Source organism: Entelurus aequoreus, linkage group LG06 (genome assembly GCF_033978785.1).
Source record: "Entelurus aequoreus isolate RoL-2023_Sb linkage group LG06, RoL_Eaeq_v1.1, whole genome shotgun sequence".
NCBI classification, from domain to species: Eukaryota; Metazoa; Chordata; class Actinopteri; order Syngnathiformes; family Syngnathidae; genus Entelurus; species Entelurus aequoreus.
The window spans coordinates 14,892,214-14,915,844 of record NC_084736.1 but is presented as its reverse complement, the minus strand read 5'-3'; the positions used below and the strand labels follow the sequence as shown (position 1 = coordinate 14,915,844).

General features: G+C 36.5%; 1 protein-coding gene across 1 annotated transcript; it reads right to left on the bottom strand.

Annotated features, from left to right (window-relative positions):
• Positions 1-1,166: 1,166 nt before the first annotated feature.
• Positions 1,167-21,529, bottom strand: wnt9b (wingless-type MMTV integration site family, member 9B). Its single transcript, XM_062049403.1, has 4 exons — positions 21,363-21,529; positions 20,957-21,210; positions 3,584-3,849; positions 1,167-2,597 (listed from the first exon to the last, which is right to left on the bottom strand). The coding sequence occupies exons 1-4, from the start codon at positions 21,446-21,448 to the stop codon at positions 2,142-2,144; spliced, it is 1,062 nt and encodes a 353-aa protein (XP_061905387.1). The 5' UTR covers positions 21,449-21,529; the 3' UTR covers positions 1,167-2,141.
• Between the last annotated feature and the right edge of the window lie 2,102 nt (positions 21,530-23,631).

Here is a 23,631-nt window from a genome sequence, read left to right as displayed (position 1 = left end):
TTTTTGCAATCTGTCGACGGCCAATAAAAAAACGAGCTGCGGGACGAAATTTGCCCCAGGGCCTCACTTTGGACACCCCTGCTTCAAAGGATTCTGTATCTGTCTCTTAATGTATGCAAGCATATTTTAGCACAACTAATAGGAGGCAACTAATATACCTAGCTGGAGGGTTGGGTATCATTCAAGAATTTAAAAAAAAAGACGCTAATACTGAAAAGTCCCTTGACTCTCAGGTCCCCCCTGACACCGATTCTTGATTCTAAATCGATTCATAATTAAAAAATAAATGTTTTTTGTGTTCCATTTTTAAAAACATGTTTTTAAGCTATCTCCATGCAACCAGGGGGAACTTTTCTAACCTGTAACTGGTTTTGAACAATTTTCATTATAAATATTACAACAAATAATACATTGCAAAAATTGGTTGGAATGGAGAATCGTGTTCCATTGTGAATCGATAATGAATCGAATGGTAACCCCAGAAATTGAATCGAATCGTTAGGTGCCCAAAGATTCACACCCCTGCTTTACGCCGTATTTTGAGCCATACCCTGCCATTGTATTTTGATTTTTAAACAGCAAATATGGTAACTCGTTTGATAATTGCATTTCGAACAAAATACAATTATGAGGAACTCTCCCACGTAAAAAACATTAAGTAACGTTGACTTTCAGCGTTTCGGAGTAAATTGTGAAAGTAATGAGCTAAAGGCCTGTGCGATATTTTTTTTGTTTCATATTGTCACGAGTGAGTGAGAAGCAATGTTTACCCCCTAGTGGTGTAGCGGTGCAAATAAAAACACTGTCTTTACTGCGTGTTTTGACTTACATTGTATTTAGTTAGTTAAACTCAAAACTTCCATAGACCGCTCCCAGTCTGTGGAACGCTCTCCCTGACCACCTGAGGGCACCACAGACTGTGGATGCTTTTAAAAAAGGCTTAAAAACCCTTCTTTAAAAAAAAAAAAAAGAAAAAAAAAAGCCTTTTTTTTTTAGATACATGCATACTAGTTCTAGCTATTTGGCTGTTCTAGTTTTTTTTTAATTATCTTTTTATTTTTATTTTTTTTAATACACTGTAGCACTTTGAGGTTGTTTGCTCAATGTAAAGGGATTTTTACAAATAAAATCTATTATTATTATTATTATTATTATTAAACACCAATTTGATATTTTTGGTTAGAATGACCAATGCGTAGAATTGTGCTAAACAAAAACGTCAAATAACTAGTTTTTTTTTGTAATGTATATATTTTTGTATACGTCAAACTAATTTGCAAAAGGGGCTATGCGATTGACTATCGTTGTTGTTTATGGTGTGGCAAATTAGTTGGGGATGCTGTGCTCCCCCTAGTGGTTAAGTGGTGCATCACAAATACACACATTGCTTACAAATAGTTGACCAAACTTCGGTTTTTGATGTAAATTGCCAAAAACATGAACTATGTCGTAAGATGCACTATCTAGAAAACCAAATAATTTGTGTCTGGGAAAAGTACGGACTTTGTGGACAGTGATAATGTTAGCTATAGCAGACTGAGAGCAGCATTGGCAGATATTTTGTCATTTATAGTTATGACTGAAGGTGTGCGAAGAACCTGTACGACAAAGTAACGAGTGGCAAACTTTTCCGTAAAAGAACATTCGTAGTAGTCTTGACAAAGAACAACAGAAGTCTCTCAAGCTTTTTACATAGGATCCACCTAGCCTCGAACCCTTAGTTTGTACTTTAAAGTTAGGCTACAAAACCTCCCAAGAAAGACCACCAAATGTCTTCCGTTACTGTCCCCCATCTTGAAGACATCTTGTGGAATTCTCTGGCACCTTACGCTCTGACGTGACGCTATTTACATAGCTGGCGCAGCTCCTGAACCGAACTTAACTCGGTTCAAATACGTCTTGAATTCTTGTTCAACCCAACTTAAAGCACTAGTGATGGCTATTGCGAGCATAGCATAGCTAGCCACAGAGAAGGATGGAGCTTGTTCAGACTTGTACCATCGGACACGAGGAGATGTTATGATGTGCGCCTTCTAGGTAGTCATTTGTGGTCCTTGTGCACAGTTCGGCCAAATGCGAGTGTGGTGATTAGTTCCCTGCGCAATCTCAGTGGCTCTTGGAGTTCCAACTTATTTTCAGGCCTACGTGCTCTTGCAAGTGTAGACCTCCTCTTCCCGGACACAGGTTTGACACTCCACATGGCAGCACCAGCGCACCTGGCAGTGGCACGACAGGCTGGTGAGGCGCATGGCCGTGTTGTAGCCCCGTCCGCAGCACAGGTTCTGGCAGCTGGTGTCCTTGGCGCACGTGCGTCCGCCGGTGCCCGGCGAGTACCGCGAGGGCCGACAGAAGCTCGGCGAGTCCTCCAGGTAGACCAGGTCGGTGGTGCGGAGGCTGTGGCGGCGCGGCCCGGCTAGCTCGCTCTCCCCGGTGGCGGTGTTGGTGACGCTGAGCACCCTCATGGCCGTGTCGTAGCGATACTTGAGCAGCCGGCCCGTGTCGTGGAAAGGAGCCAGCTGCTTCCAGCAAGTCCGTACGGCGCAGGAGCCGGAAACCCCGTGACACTTGCAGGTGGTCTTGAGGCCGCTCTTTACCGCCTTGGAAAGAAGAGGAGATGTCAGGACTCTGGCTTTGATTCATTACCTTGCCTCTTATCTGGGAGGTCTATCTGCACGGAGCAGGCCGGGAGTCGGAAAGCGACCGCCTGCGCCTTTTTCGAATCCTCCTGCGTCTGCTGAGTTGAAACTTTAACATAATGGATTGAGGGCAACTGTCATATTTCATGTGGTTCACATCTCTCACTCTAACAGCTCAGGCTCTGTTGCAACGAGTACTGTCTGCCTCCTGAAGCCTGAGGCATGGGGGACCTAACACTGGAATCTATCCGCCCATTTCCCGCCTGCAATCCAAAACTTCAACCCCCCGCTCCCCCCAAAAAAAGTAATAGTATCATGCCTGATTTGGTTTAAGGTAGCTGGTCAACAAGCAGGAGATGAGCGCACCATCAGTCAGTCTCGGTGAGGGCCAGAGACAGGTCAGATAGCATGGGGGGCTTAGTCCGTGCCTAGAGGGGACTTGAGGGTTGAAAAGTTCCTCCCTTTGCAGGTATGAACCCCTCGGGGGGCTTCAGAGTACTATTACTGAGAGATGTGTGGGTGTTGTTGTTGTCGCTCCCGCTCTCTTCTCGGCGTAAAGTGAGGAAAACATTTCAGTGGGGAAAGATAAGATAGCGACCCTCGCTTCTTCTTCCTGTTTTTTTGTCTGTAGGGTTAAAGACAGCTGGGGGGCACTGGGGACGCCACAGTGGTGGTTAGGAACGTTAGGTGGATTTATGGCGAGGATAGTGATTTAGTAAGTGCAAAAAAATGCTCGCTCGTATATTAAAAAGAGGCCACGGTTATAATCGCTCTCGCTCGACGATATGAGACCTTTAATTTGCAGTCAGCCCGCACAGCAAGCTTTATCATGCCTGAGCACACCTGGCTCCAGTCTTCGTCTCGCAGTCTTTGCTGCCTCTCTTTCTCTGTCTGGCATCGTGAAGAAAACAAAACAAAACCAGCAATTTCATTCGATTCCGACTCACCCTAATCCCCACGTTGATGTTGTGGCCGTCCACCTGAGCCCTCAGGTCCTTGCTGATCCTCTTCTGGCTCAGGAACCGCTTGAGGAACTTGGTGCTGTACTTGAGATTGTCGCCGCACACCCCCCACTGCCATGCCTCCCGGTGCTGGATGCCGGGGGAGTCGTCGCAGGTGCAGCGCTCCATGCGGCCCGAGCTGCACGCCTTGGCCAGGGCATGGGTCAGCGCCGCCGACGACACCGCCAGAAGGAAGGCTGTCTCCTTGAAGGCTGGAAGAAATTAGAGACAAGCGCTGGGATTAACAATCTGGCATGAGCCACCGGAATTAAGCCACAAAGTGGTAAATATCTAGTATCGCTACATTTTGCAATCATCCAGTCGGGATTCGAGGCTAGGGGCAAGAAAGTCAGCGCCCCATGAGTTATTTCTTGCAACTAAGCACCACACACAAGTTACCATCTCCTTGAAGGCTGGAACAAACGAGACAAGCGCTGGGATTAACAATCTGGCGTGGGAGGTACAACAGATCCCCTGGAATTTTGCCACAGAAAGTGGTGAATATCTTGTATCGCTACATTTTGCAATCATCCAGTCGGGATTAGAGGCTAGGGGCAAAAAAGTCAGCGCCCCATGAATTATTTAGGGTTAAGGTTAGGCTGGAACAGACAAGACTTGTGGTCACAACCACTACAGCTTGCATTATACCAGGGGTGTCCAAACTTTTTCCACTGAGGGCCGCACACTGAAAAATCAAAGCAAGCGGGGGCCATTTTGATATTTTTTATTTTAAAAACCAATACAATATATGTATAAAAAAGATACATTTAGGCCTCAATTCAGACTTGATCCCGGGGACCCCAAAAGGTTTTGGTCGAAAAAAATATTACAAATGTGTCGTTATTTAGCATTATTATTATTATTATTATTCAAGGTTTAAATCTTTAGATCAACATTAGGTCTATCTGTCAATATAACGCTTTTAAAGATTTAAGTTGTATGCCATTTTTGTCAAGGAAAAACGTTTTTTTTAATGGAAAAAAACACAAAATATGCAATATTTTGTGTTTTTAATAATAATTGGAGTCTTAAAAAGGTCAATAACTCATAACAACATTGATTTTAATTCATTATTTTTTTGAGCAATGACACTTAAAAAAAAAAAAAAGTCCCACTAAAATTATTGGGGATCCAAAATGGTACTGCTCAGTAAAGTTTAAAAAAATAAATCCAACATTTTTTTTAAACGTTTACCATAATAGTCTCAACATCAACTTCAGATCTATCCGTCAATTATAAGTTTTATTGTTGTTTATGTTTTTTGTTTGTTGGTTTTAGGCCCTTCTTTAAAAAAACTTTGTTTTTTAAATGGCAACCAAAAAATATGCAACATTTTCCCCAAAAAATATCTCAAAGTGGAATATTTAATGTGAAGTAAATGGAGCCTTGAATAGGTCAATAATTCATAATGACATTGATTTTGATTGATTTTTTTTTTTTAAAGAAAGAAACAGCCTGCATGGCAGCTTTGTGTTATTAGAGTAAATAATGCAACATTTTCTTGTTACATTTCACCTGTTTGCTCTTTTATACCACTTTTTATGTTTTTTTTTTTTTTTTCATCGTATTTTTAGAATGTGCCGTGGAAAAATTACCTGTGGGCCGCAAATGGCCCCCGGGCCGCACTTTGAACACCACCGCATTATATAGTGGCGATTTTACACAAGGGCAGACCTGGGCAAATTAAGCGTTTCAATCTGGCCCGCCAGACATTCCCCCAAATTTTTTTTAGATCTTTAAGATGGAAACTGTAGCCGCCATTATGATGTGCAGTGATGTTTTCAAATGACCGTAAGTCTTGAACTATACAAAGTATTTCAATGGTTGGAATCTGTGCTTTTGTATTATATACTAGTTACTATGGTAATCTAATTAGTTACTATGGTAATCTTAGTCACAGCAGCTCAGACGAGGCACCAAGCGGTGTGGGTGGTCAGCGTTTCCACAGAGTGTTTCCAGAGCGGCCAGCCTGAAATGCGGGTGTCAGCGACATACGCGGAAGGAGATTTTTACAACAAAGTTCTAAAGCTTAGTGATGTATCAGATGTATCAGATCGTAGGTGGGTTTATTTTTTAGCCTTCGCGTTCATATTTCGCTGTGTTTGTTGCATTTTTGTTGCGTTTCGTTTGAATGTAAAATATGTCGATCGAGAGGGGGTGTGACATTCATATGTTGTCAATATTCAGTGATTTATTGGTCATAGTTAATATTGTAAATCCCACATTCTTTATTTTCATGTACATTCTGGTTGTATCAGAGATTTTAGATGCAAAAAAAAGAGACAAACTACATTTCTATCCTTTCCAGTATTTTATTGAAAAAAACCCAGCATACTGGCACCATACTTATTAGGGCCCGCATGGCCCATTTTCATTTTGATTATTGTTTCTCAGCTGTTTGTACATGTTGCAGTTTATAAATAAAGGTTTATAAAAAAAATAAAACAATTAAACAAAAAAAAGCATAGCATAGGATAGATCCAACGAATCGATAACTAAATTAATCGCCAACTATTTTTATAATCGATTTTAATCGATTTAATCGATTAGTTGTTGCAGTCCTAATATATATATATATATATATATATATATATATGTATATATATATATATATATATATATATATATATATATATATATATATATATATATATATATATATATATATATATATATATATATATATATATATATATATATATATATATATATATACTACCGTTCAAAAGTTTGGGGTCACATTGAAATGTCCTTATTTTTGAAGGAAAAGCACTGTACTTTTCAATGAAGATAACTTTAAACTAGTCTTAACTTTAAAAATAAATACACTCTATACATTGCTAATGTGGTAAATGACTATTCTAGCTGCAAATGTCTGGTTTTTGGTGCAATATCTACATAGGTGTATAGAGGCCCATTTCCAGCAACTATCACTCCAGTGTTCTAATGGTACAATGTGTTTGCTCATTGGCTCAGAAGGCTAATTGATGATTAGAAAACCCTTGTGCAATCATGTTCACACATCTGAAAACAGTTTAGCTCGTTACAGAAGCTACAAAACTGACCTTCCTTTGAGCAGATTGAGTTTCTGGAGCATCACATTTGTGGGGTCAATTAAACGCTCAAAATGGCCAGAAAAAGAGAACTTTCATCTGAAACTCGACAGTCTATTCTTGTTCTTAGAAATGAAGGCTATTCCACAAAATTGTTTGGGTGACCCCAAACTTTTGAACGGTAGTGTATAAATATATATATATGTATATATATATATATATATATATATATATATATATATATATATATATATATATATATATATATATATATATATATATATATATATATATATATATATATCTATATATATATATATATACACATACATACAAATAGTATATATACATATATATATATATATATATATATGTGTGTGTGTGGCCCCCAGAACACCTGTTTTTCTATAAATTTGGCTTCCCCGAATCAAAATAATTGCCCAGGCCTGCACTAGGGGCAAGTACGTTTGTGCCCCCAGCAGATAGCACTGTGGTGGAAAAGCTTAAAATCATATTCCCTTTACTTTGATACTGTTGATACTTTTTTACATATTTAATGTGGACTACCAGTATAGCCATTGTTCCTGATTTTCCTCATTGTCCTATTTCTGCTTTTTTGGGCACATGACCAAAATTGCTTGATTCTGCCTGGCAACAAGGCACCGCACAGAAATGTCACATGAATATCCAAGATTACTGCTTTTTTTTTTACACTTTAGGGCAGGTCGGAGAGTGCCCCAACTGATGGTGCATTAATGTAAGATCATACTCTTTTTGGGATATTTTTGTTTTGTCCCGATCCAGTATTTGTAACAGATATCTGTCCGATATCAGCAAAAAACAAGTATCGGGTTATATTGTCTTGCATCTAAAATCTCTGATACAAGCAGTCCCATGCAGCAGGACAGCCAGTTAGACTTAAACTTAGGCAAACTTTATTGATCCACAAGGGAAATTGTTCCACACAGTAGCTCAGTTACAAAGGATGGAAAGGGTAAGGATGGAAAGGATAATGCAGGTATAAAGTAGACTAAAAATGTACCATAGGAGCAATGTAAAATATAACATATATGTAATATTTACATATTATATATACAGTATATAATATATACTTATATAATATTATATTTTTATATAATATATACAATATATTACAAATCCCAATTACCATGTACAATATTACAGTACTGCAGCAAAAAAAAAGGGCAGCATAAAATAAAAGTTAACGTCTAAATGTCCTCCAATAAGCACACAAGGTTGGTCTTTACTTGTATTTTAGTCAAGGCATTTACAAAAAGTATACATGGTAGGATATAGGCTACTAGGGGCTAGCAGCTGCACAACAGACAAGCACACCATAGCACACAAGCTAAACAACTATCAAATTATCATAGTTGAATACCACTTATATACACAAAGTATTCAAGGCAGAAGCCTATTAGAAAGTATTCAGTAACAAAAGTGTCCGCATTGTTCAACTTACTGCGTCATGAGCTTAACCTAATGAAATATTGTGGCTCTCGATGACGCTAAAAACCATTACCACTTCACTTCAAGTAAGTCTATTCTAGACGGTTAATCATTTTCATACAACTCACTGTTATCTGTTTTACTAATTTCACTTGTTGAAACCCTTTCTTACAATCGAGTCTACAAAATAAAAGTTTGATTGATTGATTGAGACTTTTATCAGTAGATTGCACAGTACAGTACATATTCCGTACAATTGACCACTAAATGGTAACACCCGAATAAGTTTTTCAACTTGTTTAAGTCGGGGTCCACGTTAATCAATTCATGGTAATATGGTAAGTATGTACGATTCGTGCAGATATTGTATCGGATTGATATCAATATCAGCCAATATCAATTCAATGTCTGCACCGTAAATAGAGTTGGGATGGTATCGTAAGTTAAAAATTTGTATCGAGACACCCCTTCTTATTCAAGAAGTGCCCCAACAGATGGTGCTGTAGTGAAAAATCTTGCTATTTTTTTTTCTTTCAGATACTTTTTCAATGCTGGTTTTCTTATTGTCGTTAATATTTCACACGATACCGATTTCACCCTTGATGCTGACAACTATCCTTCTCCTTTTTCTGCTGTGTGTGGTGTCAGAGCTTCAGTTGGAAAATCATGTAGTGATCAATAGAGATGTCCGATAATGCCTTTTTTGCCGATATCCGATATTCCGATATTGTCCAACTCGTAATTACCGATTCCGATATCAACCGATACCGATGTATTCAGTCGTGGAATTAACACATTATTATGCCTAATTTTGTCGTGATGCCCCGCTGGATGCGTTAAACAATGTAACAAGGTTTTCCAAAATAAATCAACTCAAGTTATGGAAAAAATTGCCAACATGGCACTGCCATATTTAATTTTGAAGTCACAAAGTGCATTATTTTTTTTAACATGCCTCAAAACAGCAGCTTGGAATTTGGGACATGCTCTCCCTGAGAGAGCATGAGAAGGTTGAGGTGGGCGGGGTTGAGGTTGAGGTGGTGGGGGGGTAGAGGGTAGCAGGGGGTGTATATTGTAGCGTCCCGGAAGAGTTAGTGCTGCAAGGGGTTCTGGGTATTTCTTCTGTTGTGTTTATGTTGTGTTACATTGCGGATGTTCTCCCGAAATGTGTTTTGTCATTCTTGTTTGGTGTGGGTTCACAGTGTGGCGCATATTTGTAACAGTGTTAAAGTTGTTTATACGACCACCCTTAGTGTGACCTGTATGGCTGTTGACCAAGTATGGATTGCATTCACTTGTGTGTGTGAAAAGCCGTGGATATTACGTGATTGGGGGCACGCAAAGGCAGTGCCTTTAAGGTTTATTGGCGCTCTTTACTTCTCCCTACGTCCGTGTACACAGCGGCGTTTTAAAAAGTCATAATTGTTACTTTTTGAAACAGATACCGATCATTTCCGATATTACATTTTAAAGCATTTATCGGCCGATAATATCTGCAGTCCGATATTATCGGACATCTCAGTGATCAATAATTGGGCTAGGAAGCACATTTTCAAAGTCTGCCTAGAGCGCCAAAAAAATTAGAAACATTTGACCTGACCAGGAGAAATAATCTGAGCAATTGTATTCTGCAAGCCAGCTAACATTTTCCTACAGCTGTGAGCTTAGTTGACATGTAGAAGGTCACCGTGTTAGCAGATAGTGACATTTACAAGCGTCCTAATGCCCCTGAAGGAGCTTGTAAGACTGGATGTTTGCAAAACGCGCACCACGCTGTCTTGTTTTTGTTTTTCCGCCCAGTGTTGTCACGATTCCGCTCTCTCTGACCCTCCTTCCAGGTCACACGCTGTTATTCGCCATGTTTTGATCCAATTAATTATTATTTTGACTAGGAAGGATTTTTTTTTCTGTATTCTCCCACATGAAAGCGGGCAATCGCACCACCCTTTTCCTCTGGGGAATTGGGCGCTTTCCTTTCTGCAGATAAAAATAAACCACTGCGGTGCCTTAAGAAGTCTCCGCTGGCCACCATGTCTTGGCGTCCTCACTCCCTCATTACTTCTGTGCTGACCCGTTCGTCTTTTTAGGCCGCATGTTGATAGCCGTACGCATGAGTGCTGTTTGTTTCGACGTACCCAGCAGCTGCACTTTAGCTCTGCGTTATGCAAAATAACATTATTGATGGCTTATACCAGGGGTATCAAACCTACGGCCCGCGAACAGGTTTTATCCAGCCCGCGGGAAGAGTTTGCTAAGTATACAAATGAGCCTAATTTTTTGAATGAAAGAAACTGCTGCTCTAAATGTGTCCACTAGATGTCGCAATAGCAATTCTTTGTAGATTATGCTACATATTTAAAAAAATAAAATAAACCACATGATCTCAGTGCACCAGCAAACTACATAAATAACATCCTGTAATTTGATTTTGATATTATTTTTTTATCTTAATAGATTGAAAATTAACACCAATGTCACCGCATTGTCACGTAATTTATTTAGAAAGTATAAATAACGACAAATGAAGATAGAATACTATTAACCGCCACGTGTAAGTCAGTGTTTTTCAACCTTTTTTGAGCCGAGGCACATTTTTTGCGTCGAAAAAATGCGGAGGCACACCAGCAGCAGAAATCATTAAAAAACGAAACTCAGTTGACAGTAAAAAGTTGTTGTCACAATTGTTGGATATGACTTTAAAGCATAACCAAGCATGCATCACTATAGCTCTTGTCTCAAAGTAGGTGTACTGTCACCACCTGTCACATCACGCCCTGACTTATTTTGAGTTTTTTGCTGTTTTCCTGTGTGTAGTGTTTTAATTCTTGTCTTGCGCTCCTATTTTGGTGGCTTTTTTCCTCTTTTTTTTGGTATTTTCCTGTAGCAGTTTCATTTCTTCCTTTGAGCGATATTTCCCGCATCTACTTTGTTTTAGCAATCAAGAATATTTCAGTTGTTTGTATCCTTCTTTGTGGGTACATTGTTGATTGTCATGTCATGTTCGGATGTACTTTGTGGACGCCGTCTTTGCTCCACAGTAAGTCTTTGCTGTCGTCCAGCATTCTGTTTTTGTTTACTTTGTAGCCAGTTCAGTTTTAGTTTCGTTCTGCATAGCCTTCCCTAAGCTTCAGTGCCTTGTCAGCAGCCAAGACAATCTTATTTTATCATAATTTATATACTAAATAATATGTTTCGGGAATCGGGTTGAATCGTCACCCCAAGAATCAGAATCGAATTGAACCGGGAGTTGTCCTAAGATTCACAAACTTAAGAAATATTAAAAAACAAAAAAAAATTTAGCCCCAAAATTTGAGAGCCGCAATACCCATAAGCAGGGCCTCCTCTGGCTAAATTCGGGCCCTAAAGAAAATTTAATTTTATTTAGAATTTTTTTTATTTTTTTTATCAAACTTGAATGCATGTTTTGTACTGAAAATAATTCATGAAAAATAGATAGGTAAATAATATTTTTTTTTGTGCAAAATATCAATTTTGCATATCAGACAGTTTAAATATATCCCTTGCAAATCTCAGACCGGTTATAGGTTAGAAAAAACTAAAACCTAAAAACATCTTTTTAAAAATGGATTCTTACAAAAAAAATGTTTCTTTTAATCGATTTTTTAAAACTACGAATCGATTTAGAATCAGGAGAAATACGAATTACGATTTGGATGTGAATAATTTTTTTGTGCAACCCTAACACTGCGCACCATGGGGGACAATAAAAATAACCACGGAAAAATTTACCATCATATTTTTTTGGGGTCAATGACAGAGCAGGAAGGGGCTAGAAATATTTTCATTAATTGACTTTTTGCATGCACATGATGCCTGATATGAGTTTTGGGTGGGGCAGACCCTGCATCGTAATGAGTGTACCTAATATTGAGGCCTGCATGTATAAGATAGAATTAAAAAAATATAAGAATTAAACATTAAAATATCTTATTTACAAATTAGCACCAAAATTTGGGTGCTCCAATACCTGCTTATGGCTAAATGCTGGCCCTAAAGAAAATGTTATTTTATTTTTTTTTATTTTTTATTTTTAATCAAACTTGAATGCATGTTTTGTACGGAAATAAATTAATGAAAAATAAATAGTTCAATAATTATTTTTTTGTGTGCAAAATAACAATTTTGCATGTCAGACAGAGTAAATATATCTCTGGCAAATTTCAGACCGCTTGTGTTTGCATGGAGAAAGCCTTTTTAAAAATTGATTCTACAAAAAAAAAGTTTATTTTAATCTATTTAAAAAAAAATTATGAATCGATTTAGAATCAAGAGAAATGTGCACACCTAACACTGCGCACCATGGGGGATAATAAAAAAAAAAAATTGCCATAATATTTTTTGGTGTCAATGACAGAGCAGTAAGTGGCTAGGAACATTTTCATTAATTGACTTTTTGCATGTGCACAGGGCCTGATATGAGTTTTGGGAGTGGCAGACCCTGCGTGTGTACCTAATATTGAGGCCTGCATGTATAAGATAGAATACAAAAATATAAGAATTACACATTAAAATACTATATTTATTCCTAAATTTGTTTTGTTACCTCAATTAAAAACAACAACAACATTATTACAAAAAAATATATATATTTTAATCGATTTAAAAAAAATTAGGAATATTTCATATTTATTCCTAAATTTGTTTTTACCTCAATTAAAAAAAAAATTCTTACAAAAATAAAATGTTTCTTTACATCGATTTAAAAACAATTATAAATCGATTTAGAATCGGGAGAAATACGAATCACGATTTGGATGCAAACATTTTTTTTTACGCACCATGGGGGACAATAACAATAACTGCGAAAAAATTTGCCATCATATTTTTCTTGGGTCAATGACAGAGCAGAAAGGGGCTAGGAATATTTTCATTAATTGCCTTTTTGCATGTGCACAGTGCCTGATAGGAGTTTTGGGAGGGGCAGACCCTGCATCATAATGAGTGTACCTAATGTTGAGGCCTGCCTGTATAAGATAGAATAAAAAAATATAAGAATTACACATTAAAATATCATATTTATTCCTGAATTTGTTTTGCTTCTTCAATTAAAAAAGAAAAAAAAAAAAAAAAAGATTCTTACAAAAAAAATGTTTCTTTTCATCGAGTTTAGATTTAGAATCAGGAGAAATGCGAATCACGATTTTGATGCAAATCATTTTGTGTGCGCACCGTGGAGGACAATAAAAATAACCGCGAACAAATTTGCCATCACATTTTTTTGTGTCAATGACAGAGCAGGAAGGGGCTAGGAATATTTTCAAAGGAAGCGCCCTGACATTCATTAATTGACTTTTGTGCCTGATATGAGTTTTGGGAGGGGCAGACCCTGCATCATAATGAGTGTATCTAATATTGAGACCTGCATGTAGAAGTTAGAATACAAAAAAAATGTTTTATTTTTTTTATTTAGCCTTTATTTAACCAGGTAAAATCCCATTGAGATCAAATATCTCTTTTCCGAGGGAGACCTGGCCAAGAGGGCAGCAGCAAGGTTACATTAAAAACAGTAAACAACACATAAAACATCAAATGTACAACATTAAAACATGCTCATATGACACATGTTCATACAGACATGGTAGACTGCAATCCTTTCACAGAAGCTTTAAAGCTTTAAATATAGCTTTTAAATACAAGAATTGAACATTAAAATATCATATTTACAAATTAGCACCAACATTTGGGAGCTCCAATACCGACAAACAGGCCCTCCTCTGGCTAAATTCTGTCCTTAAAGAAAATTGTATTTTATTTTGAAATTTTTTTTTTTTATCAAACTTGAATGCATGTTTTTTACGGAAATAAATTAATGAAAAAATAAATAGTTAAATAATATTATTTTTTGTGCAAAATTTATTATTTATTATATATTAGTTATTATTTATTTATTATCATTTATAAAATATTTTTTTTTACATATCAGACAGTTTAAATATATCTCTGTCAATCTAGAAAAAACTAATTGGGTTTGCATGGAGAGGGCCTTTTTAAAAGTAGATTCTTACAAAAAAAAAGTTTTTCTTTTAATCGATTTAAGAAAAATTATGAATCGATTTAGAATCGGGACAAACAAATTTTCATTAATTGACTTTTTGCATGTGCACAGTGCCTGATATGAGTTTTGGGAGGGGCAGACCTTGCATCATAATGAGTGTACCTAATAATTAGGCCTTCATGTATAAGTTAGAATAAAAAAACATAAAAATTACACATTAAAATATCATATTTATTCCTAAACTTATTTAGTTACCTCAATAAAAAAAAATTAAAAAAAAAAAGATTCTTACAAAAAAAAAATGTTTCATCGATTTAGAATCAGGAGAAATACGAATCACAATTTGGATGCAAATAATTTTTTGTGGGCACCGTGGGGAACAATAACAATAACCGCAAACAAATTTGCCATCATATTTTTGGGGGGTCAATGACAGAGCAGGAAGGGGCTAGGAATATTTTCATTAATTGACTTTTTGCATGTGCACAGTGCCTGATATGAGTTTTGGGAGGGGCAGACTGCATCATAATGAGTGTACCTAATATTGAGACCTGCATGTATAAGATAGAATAAAAAACTATAAGAATTACACATTAAAATACCACATTTATTCCTAAATTTGTTTTGTTACCTCAATTTAAAAAATAAAAAAAAAAGATTCTTACAAAAAAAATATATTCTTTCATCGATTTAGAATCAGGAGAAATACGAATCACGATTTGGATGCAAATAATTTTTTGCGGGCACCGTGGGGAACAATAACAATAACCGCAAACAATTTTGCCATCATATTTTTTGGGGGTCAATGACAGAGCAGGAAGGGGCTAGGAATATTTTCATTGATTGACTTTTTGCATGTGCACAGTGCCTGATATGACTTTTGGGAGGGGCAGACTCTGCATCATAGTGAGTGTACCTAATATTGAGACCTGCATGTATAAGATAGAATAAAAAAAATATAAGAATTACACATTGAAATACCATATTTATTCCTAAATTTTTTTTTTTTTTTACCTCAATTAAAAAACTAAATAAAAAGAAAAGATTCTTACAAAAAAAACATTTTCTTTACATCGATTTAAAAAAAATTATGAATCGATTTAGAATCATGAGAAATACCAATCACGATTTGGATGCAAATAATTTTTTGTGCGCACTATGGGAGACAATAACAATAACCGCGAAACAATTTGCCATCATATTTTTCTTGGGTCAATGACAGAGCAGGAAGGGGCTAGGAATATTTTCATTAATTGACTTTTTGCATGTGCACAGTGCCTGATAAGAGTTTTGGGAGGGGCAGACCCTGCATCATTATGAGTGTACCTAATGTTGAGGCATGCATGTATAAGATAGAATAAAAAAAAAAAAAGAATTACACATTGAAATACCATATTTATTCCTAAATTTGTTTTGTTACCACAATTTAAAAAAAAAAAAAGATTTTTAGAAAACAAATCGTTTCTTCATTGTAAAAAAAAAAAAGTTGAGAAAACGCAAATTTTCAAGGCAACATGATGCAACAAGATTTTTGCTTTTCTCAACGTTTGACTACTATTGTTGAGATAAGAGTTATGTGACGTATGACATATGACATATGTGACATATGACATAACTCTTATCTCAACTTGTAAATCTTAGTTAAGTCAACAATAGTAGTCAAAAGTTGAGAAAAGCAAAAATCTTGTTGCATCATGTTGCCTTGAAAATTTGCATTTTCTCAACTTTTTTTTTTTTTTTACAGTGTTTTCATCGATTTAAAAAAAATTAGGAATCGATTTAGAATCAGGAGAAATAGGAATCACGATTTGGATGTGAATAATTTTTTGTGCGCACCATAGGGGACAACAACAATAACCGCGAAAAAATTTGCCATCATATTTTTCTTGGGTCACTGACAGAGCAGGAAGGGGCTAGGAATATTTTCATTAATTGACTTTTTGCATGTGCACAGTGCCTGATAAGAGTTTTGGGAGGGGCAGACTTTGCATCATAATGAGTGTACCTAATATTGAGGCCTGCATGTATAAGAATTAAAATATCATATTTATTCCTAAATATGTTTCGTTACCACAATTTAAAAAAAAAGAAAGAAAAGATTTTTACCAAAAAAATCGTTTCTTCATTGTTAAAAAAAAAAGTTGAGAAAACGCAAATTTTCAAGGCAACATCATGCAACAAGATTTTTGCTTTTCTCAACTTTTGACTATTATTGTTGAGATAAGAGTTATGTGACGTATGACATATGACATATGTGACATATGACATAACTCTTATCTCAACTTGTAAATCTTAGTTAAGTCAACAATAGTAGTCAAAAGTTGAGAAAAGCAAAAATCTTGTTGCATCATGTTGCCTTGAAAATTTGCGTTTTCTCAACCTTTTTTTTTTTACAGTGTTTTCATCGGTTTAAAAAAAATTAGGAATCGATTTAGAATCAGGAGAAATAGGAATCACGATTTGGATGTGAATAATTTTTTGTGCGCACCATAGGGGACAATAACAACAACCGCGAACACATTTGCCATCATATTTTTTGGGGGGTCAATGACAGAGCAGGAAGGGGCTAGGAATATTTTCATTAATTGACTTTTTGCATGTGCACAGTGCCTGATAAGAGTTTTGGGAGGGGCAGACCCTGCATCATTATGAGTGTACCTAATGTTGAGGCATGCATGTATAAGAATTAAAATATCATATTTATTCCTAAATATGTTTTGTTACCACAATTTAAAAAAGAAAAGAAAATATTTTTACCAAAAAAATTGTTTCTTCATTGTTAAAAAAAAAAGTTGAGAAAACGCAAATTTTCAAGGCAACATCATGCAACAAGATTTTTGCTTTTCTCAACTTTTGACTATTATTGTTGAGATAAGAGTTATGTGACGTATGACATATGACATATGTGACATATGACATAACTCTTATCTCAACTTGTAAATCTTAGTTAAGTCAACAATAGTAGTCAAAAGTTGAGAAAAGCAAAAATCTTGTTGCATCATGTTGCCTTGAAAATTTGCATTTTCTCAACTTTTTTTTTTTTTTACAGTGTTTTCATCGATTTAAAAAAAATTAGGAATCGATTTAGAATCAGGAGAAATAGGAATCACGATTTGGATGTGAATAATTTTTTGTGCGCACCATAGGGGACAATAACAATAACCGCGAACAAATTTGCCATCATATTTTTTTGGGGGTCAATGACAGAGCAGGAAGGGGCTAGGAATATTTTCATTAATTGACTTTTTGCATGTGCACAGTGACTGATAAGAGTTTTGGGAAGGGCAGACTTTGCATCATAATGAGTGTACCTAATATTGAGGCCTGCATGTATAAGAATTAAAATATCATATTTATTCCTAAATATGTTTTGGTACCACAATTTAAAAAAGAAAAAAAAAAGATTTTTACCAAAAAAATCGTTTCTTCATTGTTAAAAAAAAAAGTTGAGAAAACGCAAATTTTCAAGGCAACATCATGCAACAAGATTTTTGCTTTTCTCAACTTTTGACTATTATTGTTGAGATAAGAGTTATGTGACGTATGACATATGTGACATATGACATAACTCTTATCTCAACTTGTAAATCTTAGTTAAGTCAACAATAGTAGTCAAAAGTTGAGAAAAGCAAAAATCTTGTTGCATCATGTTGCCTTGAAAGTTTGCATTTTCTCAACTTTTTTTTTTTTTTTACAGTGTTTTCATCGATTTAAAAAAAATTAGGAATCGATTTAGAATCAGGAGAAATAGGAATCACGATTTGGATGTGAATAATTTTTTGTGCGCACCATAGGGGACAATAACAATAACCGCGAACAAATTTGCCATCATATTTTTTTGGGGGTCAATGACAGAGCAGGAAGGGGCTAGGAATATTTTCATTAATTGACTTTTTGCATGTGCACAGTGACTGATAAGAGTTTTGGGAGGGGCAGACTTTGCATCATAATGAGTGTACCTAATATTGAGGCCTGCATGTATAAGAATTAAAATATCATATTTATTCCTAAATATGTTTTGTTACCACAATTTAAAAAAAAAAAGAAAAGATTTTTACCAAAAAAATCGTTTCTTCATTGTTAAAAAAAAAAGTTGAGAAAACGCAAATTTTCAAGGCAACATTATGCAACAAGATTTTTGCTTTTCTCAACTTTTGACTATTATTGTTGAGATAAGAGTTATGTGACGTATGACATATGACATATGTGACATATGACATAACTCTTATCTCAACTTGTAAATCTTAGTTAAGTCAACAATAGTAGTCAAAAGTTGAGAAAAGCAAAAATCTTGTTGCATCATGTTGCCTTGAAAATTTGCGTTTTCTCAACTTTTTTTTTTGTTACGGTGTTTTCATCGATTTAAAAAAAATTAGGAATCGATTTAGAAACAGGAGAAATAGGAATCACGATTTGGATGTGAATAATTTTTTGTGCGCACCATAGGGGACAATAACAATAACCGCAAACAAATTTGCCATCATATTTTTTGGGGGTCAATGACAGAGCAGGAAGGGGCTAGGAATATTTTAATTAATTTACTTTTTGCATGTGTACAGTGCCTGATAAGAGTTTTGGGAGGGGCAGACCTTGCATCATAATGAGTGTACCTAATATTGAGGCCTGCATGTATAAGAATTAAAATATCATATTTATTCCTAAATATGTTTTGTTACCACAATTTAAAAAAAAAAAGAAAAGATTTTTACCAAAAAAATCGTTTCTTCATTGTTAAAAAAAAAAGTTGAGAAAACGCAAATTTTCAAGGCAACATTATGCAACAAGATTTTTGCTTTTCTCAACTTTTGACTATTATTGTTGAGATAAGAGTTATGTGACGTATGACATATGACATATGTGACATATGACATAACTCTTATCTCAACTTGTAAATCTTAGTTAAGTCAACAATAGTAGTCAAAAGTTGAGAAAAGCAAAAATCTTGTTGCATCATGTTGCCTTGAAAATTTGCGTTTTCTCAACTTTTTTTTTTTTACGGTGTTTTCATCGATTTAAAAAAAATTAGGAATCGATTTAGAAACAGGAGAAATAGGAATCACGATTTGGATGTGAATAATTTTTTGTGCGCACCATAGGGGACAATAACAATAACCGCGAACAAATTTGCCATCATATTTTTTTGGGGGTCAATGACAGAGCAGGAAGGGGCTAGGAATATTTTCATTAATTGACTTTTTGCATGTGCACAGTGACTGATAAGAGTTTTGGGAGGGGCAGACCCTGCATCATTATGAGTGTACCTAATGTTGAGGCATGCATGTATAAGAATTAAAATATCATATTTATTCCTAAATATGTTTTGTTACCACAATTTAAAAAAGAAAAGAAAATATTTTTACCAAAAAAATTGTTTCTTCATTGTTAAAAAAAAAAGTTGAGAAAACGCAAATTTTCAAGGCAACATGATGCAACAAGATTTTTGCTTTTCTCAACTTTTGACTATTATTGTTGAGATAAGAGTTATGTGACGTATGACATATGACATATGTGACATATGACATAACTCTTATCTCAACTTGTAAATCTTAGTTAAGTCAACAATAGTAGTCAAAAGTTGAGAAAAGCAAAAATCTTGTTGCATCATGTTGCCTTGAAAATTTGCATTTTCTCAACTTTTTTTTTTTTTTACAGTGTTTTCATCGATTTAAAAAAAATTAGGAATCGATTTAGAATCAGGAGAAATAGGAATCACGATTTGGATGTGAATAATTTTTTGTGCGCACCATAGGGGACAATAACAACAACCGCGAACACATTTGCCATCATATTTTTTGGGGGGTCAATGACAGAGCAGGAAGGGGCTAGGAATATTTTCATTAATTGACTTTTTGCATGTGCACAGTGACTGATAAGAGTTTTGGGAGGGGCAGACTTTGCATCATAATGAGTGTACCTAATATTGAGGCCTGCATGTATAAGAATTAAAATATCATATTTATTCCTAAATATGTTTTGTTACCACAATTTTTAAAAAAAAGAAAAGATTTTTACCAAAAAAATCGTTTCTTCATTGTTAAAAAAAAAAGTTGAGAAAACGCAAATTTTCAAGGCAACATCATGCAACAAGATTTTTGCTTTTCTCAACTTTTGACTATTATTGTTGAGATAAGAGTTATGTGACGTATGACATATGACATATGTGACATATGACATAACTCTTATCTCCACTTGTAAATCTTAGTTAAGTCAACAATAGTAGTCAAAAGTTGAGAAAAGCAAAAATCTTGTTGCATCATGTTGCCTTGAAAATTTGCGTTTTCTCAACCTTTTTTTTTACAGTGTTTTCATCGGTTTAAAAAAAATTAGGAATCGATTTAGAAACAGGAGAAATAGGAATCACGATTTGGATATGAATAATTTTTTGTGCGCACCATAGGGGACAATAACAATAACCGCGTACAAATTTGCCATCATATTTTTTTGGGGGTCAATGACAGAGCAGGAAGGGGCTAGGAATATTTTCATTAATTGACTTTTTGCATGTGCACAGTGACTGATAAGAGTTTTGGGAGGGGCAGACTTTGCATCATAATGAGTGTACCTAATATTGAGGCCTGCATGTATAAGAATTAAAATATCATATTTATTCCTAAATATGTTTTGTTTCCTCAAATAAAAAAATAAATATTTTGTGATATTTTTTTATTTCAAATATAACTTTTATTGATGTTTTGTTTTCGCCTGGTGAGTGAGTGGAACAGTGAGAGATGCTGGTCCGAGGTTCGAACCCCCCCCCCCCCCCCCCCCATCCCCGGGTACCTCTCTTCAGCAGGCTCCCCCGGCCGTCCAGGCTGCAGTTCCAGCGCTCGTTCCGGAACTGGTACCGGCACTCCAGCAGGCTGAGGCGCACCGACTCCCGCAGCGTGTCGGCCAGGCCGGGCTCCCGGCGGCACAGCCTCTTCTGGCGGCGGGACAGCACCATCTGCTCGCACTGCTTCAGGTAGGCCTTGCCCGTGGAAGCCTCGTTGGAGAAGGGACCCGGCAGAAAGACCAACGGCTCCCGTCCCGTCAGTCTTAGGAAAAAAAAAAAAAAAACATTAAAAGCTGTTTTTTTTTTTTTTACTTAAGTTACCACAACAGCATTTAATTAGCGTCCAAACTACACTTAAGCATAAAAAAGTACTTTTTATCCCCCAACATTTCAAAAACAGAAGAAGTTGCTGACCCAAAGTAGGCTGCGGCGTGCGGGAGCAGGATGCAGAGTGCAGCGAGCCGCAGGAGGCAGGCGGTCCGAGGGAGCCTGGAGCGCATGGTGCCGGCTCGGTTCTGCTCGTCATCGCGCTGATTCCTGCCGGAGGAGAAAGTCCGAGCCGTGTTGGTCGGCGCACCTCTTTAAAGGTGAAGGGCGAAGAGAGAAGGCGAGGAGTCAGGGAGGGAGGGAGTTTTTTTTTAGGGTGACGCATCCTCCTGCGCTTGTATTACTTGTACTTACCTCCCACGGGACGATACCACCCATTTTGCACCCTTTATGCTCCAAAACCTCCACTATTAACCCCAAAATGTTATTTTCTGTCGTGTCAGTCTGCGAACAGCGAACTAAAAAGACCATTTCATTACTTTGGAATTGGAGCTTTGCTGCCCTCTGGTGGCCAACAGCGTCAATGACGGCCAGACTGAAGACACTTCTTGATCACGTTTAAAGGCAGCGGTACCTCAACTTAAAGGGGAACTGCACTTTTTTTTAGAATATTGCCTATAATTCACAATCCTTATGTGAGACGGAAACACATCTGTTTTTTATGCATTCTAACTAGAGATGTCCGATAATGGCTTTCTTGCCGATATCCGATATTGTCCAAGTCTTAATGACCGATTCCGATATCAACCAAAACCGATATATACAGTTGTGGAATTAACACATTATTATGCCTAATTTTGTTGTGATGCCCCGCTGGATGCATTAAACAATGTAACAAGGTTTTCCAAAATAAATCAACTCAAGTTATGGAAAAAAAATGCCAACATGGCACTGCCATATGTATTATTGAAGTCACAAAGTGCATTATTTTTTTTTAACATGCCTCAAAACAGCAGCTTGGAATTTGGGACATGAGGAGGTTGAGGTGGGTGGGGTTGGGGTTGGGGGGGAGCAGGGTTTTGTACATTGTAGCGTCCCGGAAGAGTTAGTGCTGCAAGGGGTTCTGGGTATTTGTTCTGTTGTGTTTATGTTGTGTTACGGTGCGGATGTTCTCCCGAAATGTGTTTGTCATTCTGGTTTGGTGTGGGTTCACAGTGTGGCGCATATTTGTAACAGTGTTAAAGTTGTTTATACGGTCACCGTCAGTGTGACCTGTATGGCTGTTGACCAAGTATGCCTTGCATTCACTTGTGTGTGTCAAAAGCCGCAGATATTATGTGATTGGGCCGGCACGCAAAGGCAGTGCCTTTAAGGTTTATTGGCGCTCTGTACTTCTCCCTACGTCTGTGTACCACTCTGTACAGCGGCGTTTTAAAAAGTCATAAATTTAACTTTTTGAAACCGATACCGATAATTTCCGATATTACATTTTAAAGCATTTATCGGCCGATAATATTGGACTGCCGATATTATCGGACATCTCTAGTTTTTACTTATATCTGTCAGTAGACTCTCCTTGAAAGCGCTAAAACATACCGGTGTGGTGAGTTTACATTATTCACCCAAGGAACTTTAGTTATTAGACGGTTTTTCACGGGACACATTTCTGGCGTTGTTATTGCACTAGTGAGCCACGGATGAGGAGATGCTGCTCCGTTACTGATTGAAGTAAAGTCTGAATGTCATTAAAACAGTTAGCTCCATCTTTTGACTCTTCTTCCACTCCCGTCCTTGCACGCTACACCGCTACAACAAAGATGACGCATGATGCAGCTGACCTGATGATAAACTAGTTTAAGAAGAATGTTTTTGCATTATTCATACGACTACTGTACTTTTCAGTTTGACAAATATTGACTATTGTGTGTGAAGTCATACTTAAGGTTAAATTCAATTGAGGAATTATGCCTTCGAGTTAAGATAAACGTTGTGATGGTTAATAAAACGTGAATGAAGGATGTAGCTGAGGAAGCACACTTCTCCAGGTCAGAGTTGGACACGTACTGGAGCTAAACACCAAATTAAACGAAGAAGGCAGCAATGTCACTACTGTATAGGCTAGAAAAAAGTGCTGCAGCATGACGGAACAAGTGTTACCCCCTTCACAATTCTGACTGCCCCCTCATATATGCCTGTCTGCATAATTAAAATTAGCTTAAGAAAACCCCAATATTTGTACTCAAATGCAATTTATTAGTGTCTTTTTACGTAAGTTTACATTTTTCGTACCGTATTGGGTTTTGTACTTTCAATATTTAATGTTGTTACTTTATGGAATATTTATTTTTTAATACATATTTATTTCTATGCCTATTATATGGCACACTGGAATCTATTGAGTTCAGATAATTGCCAA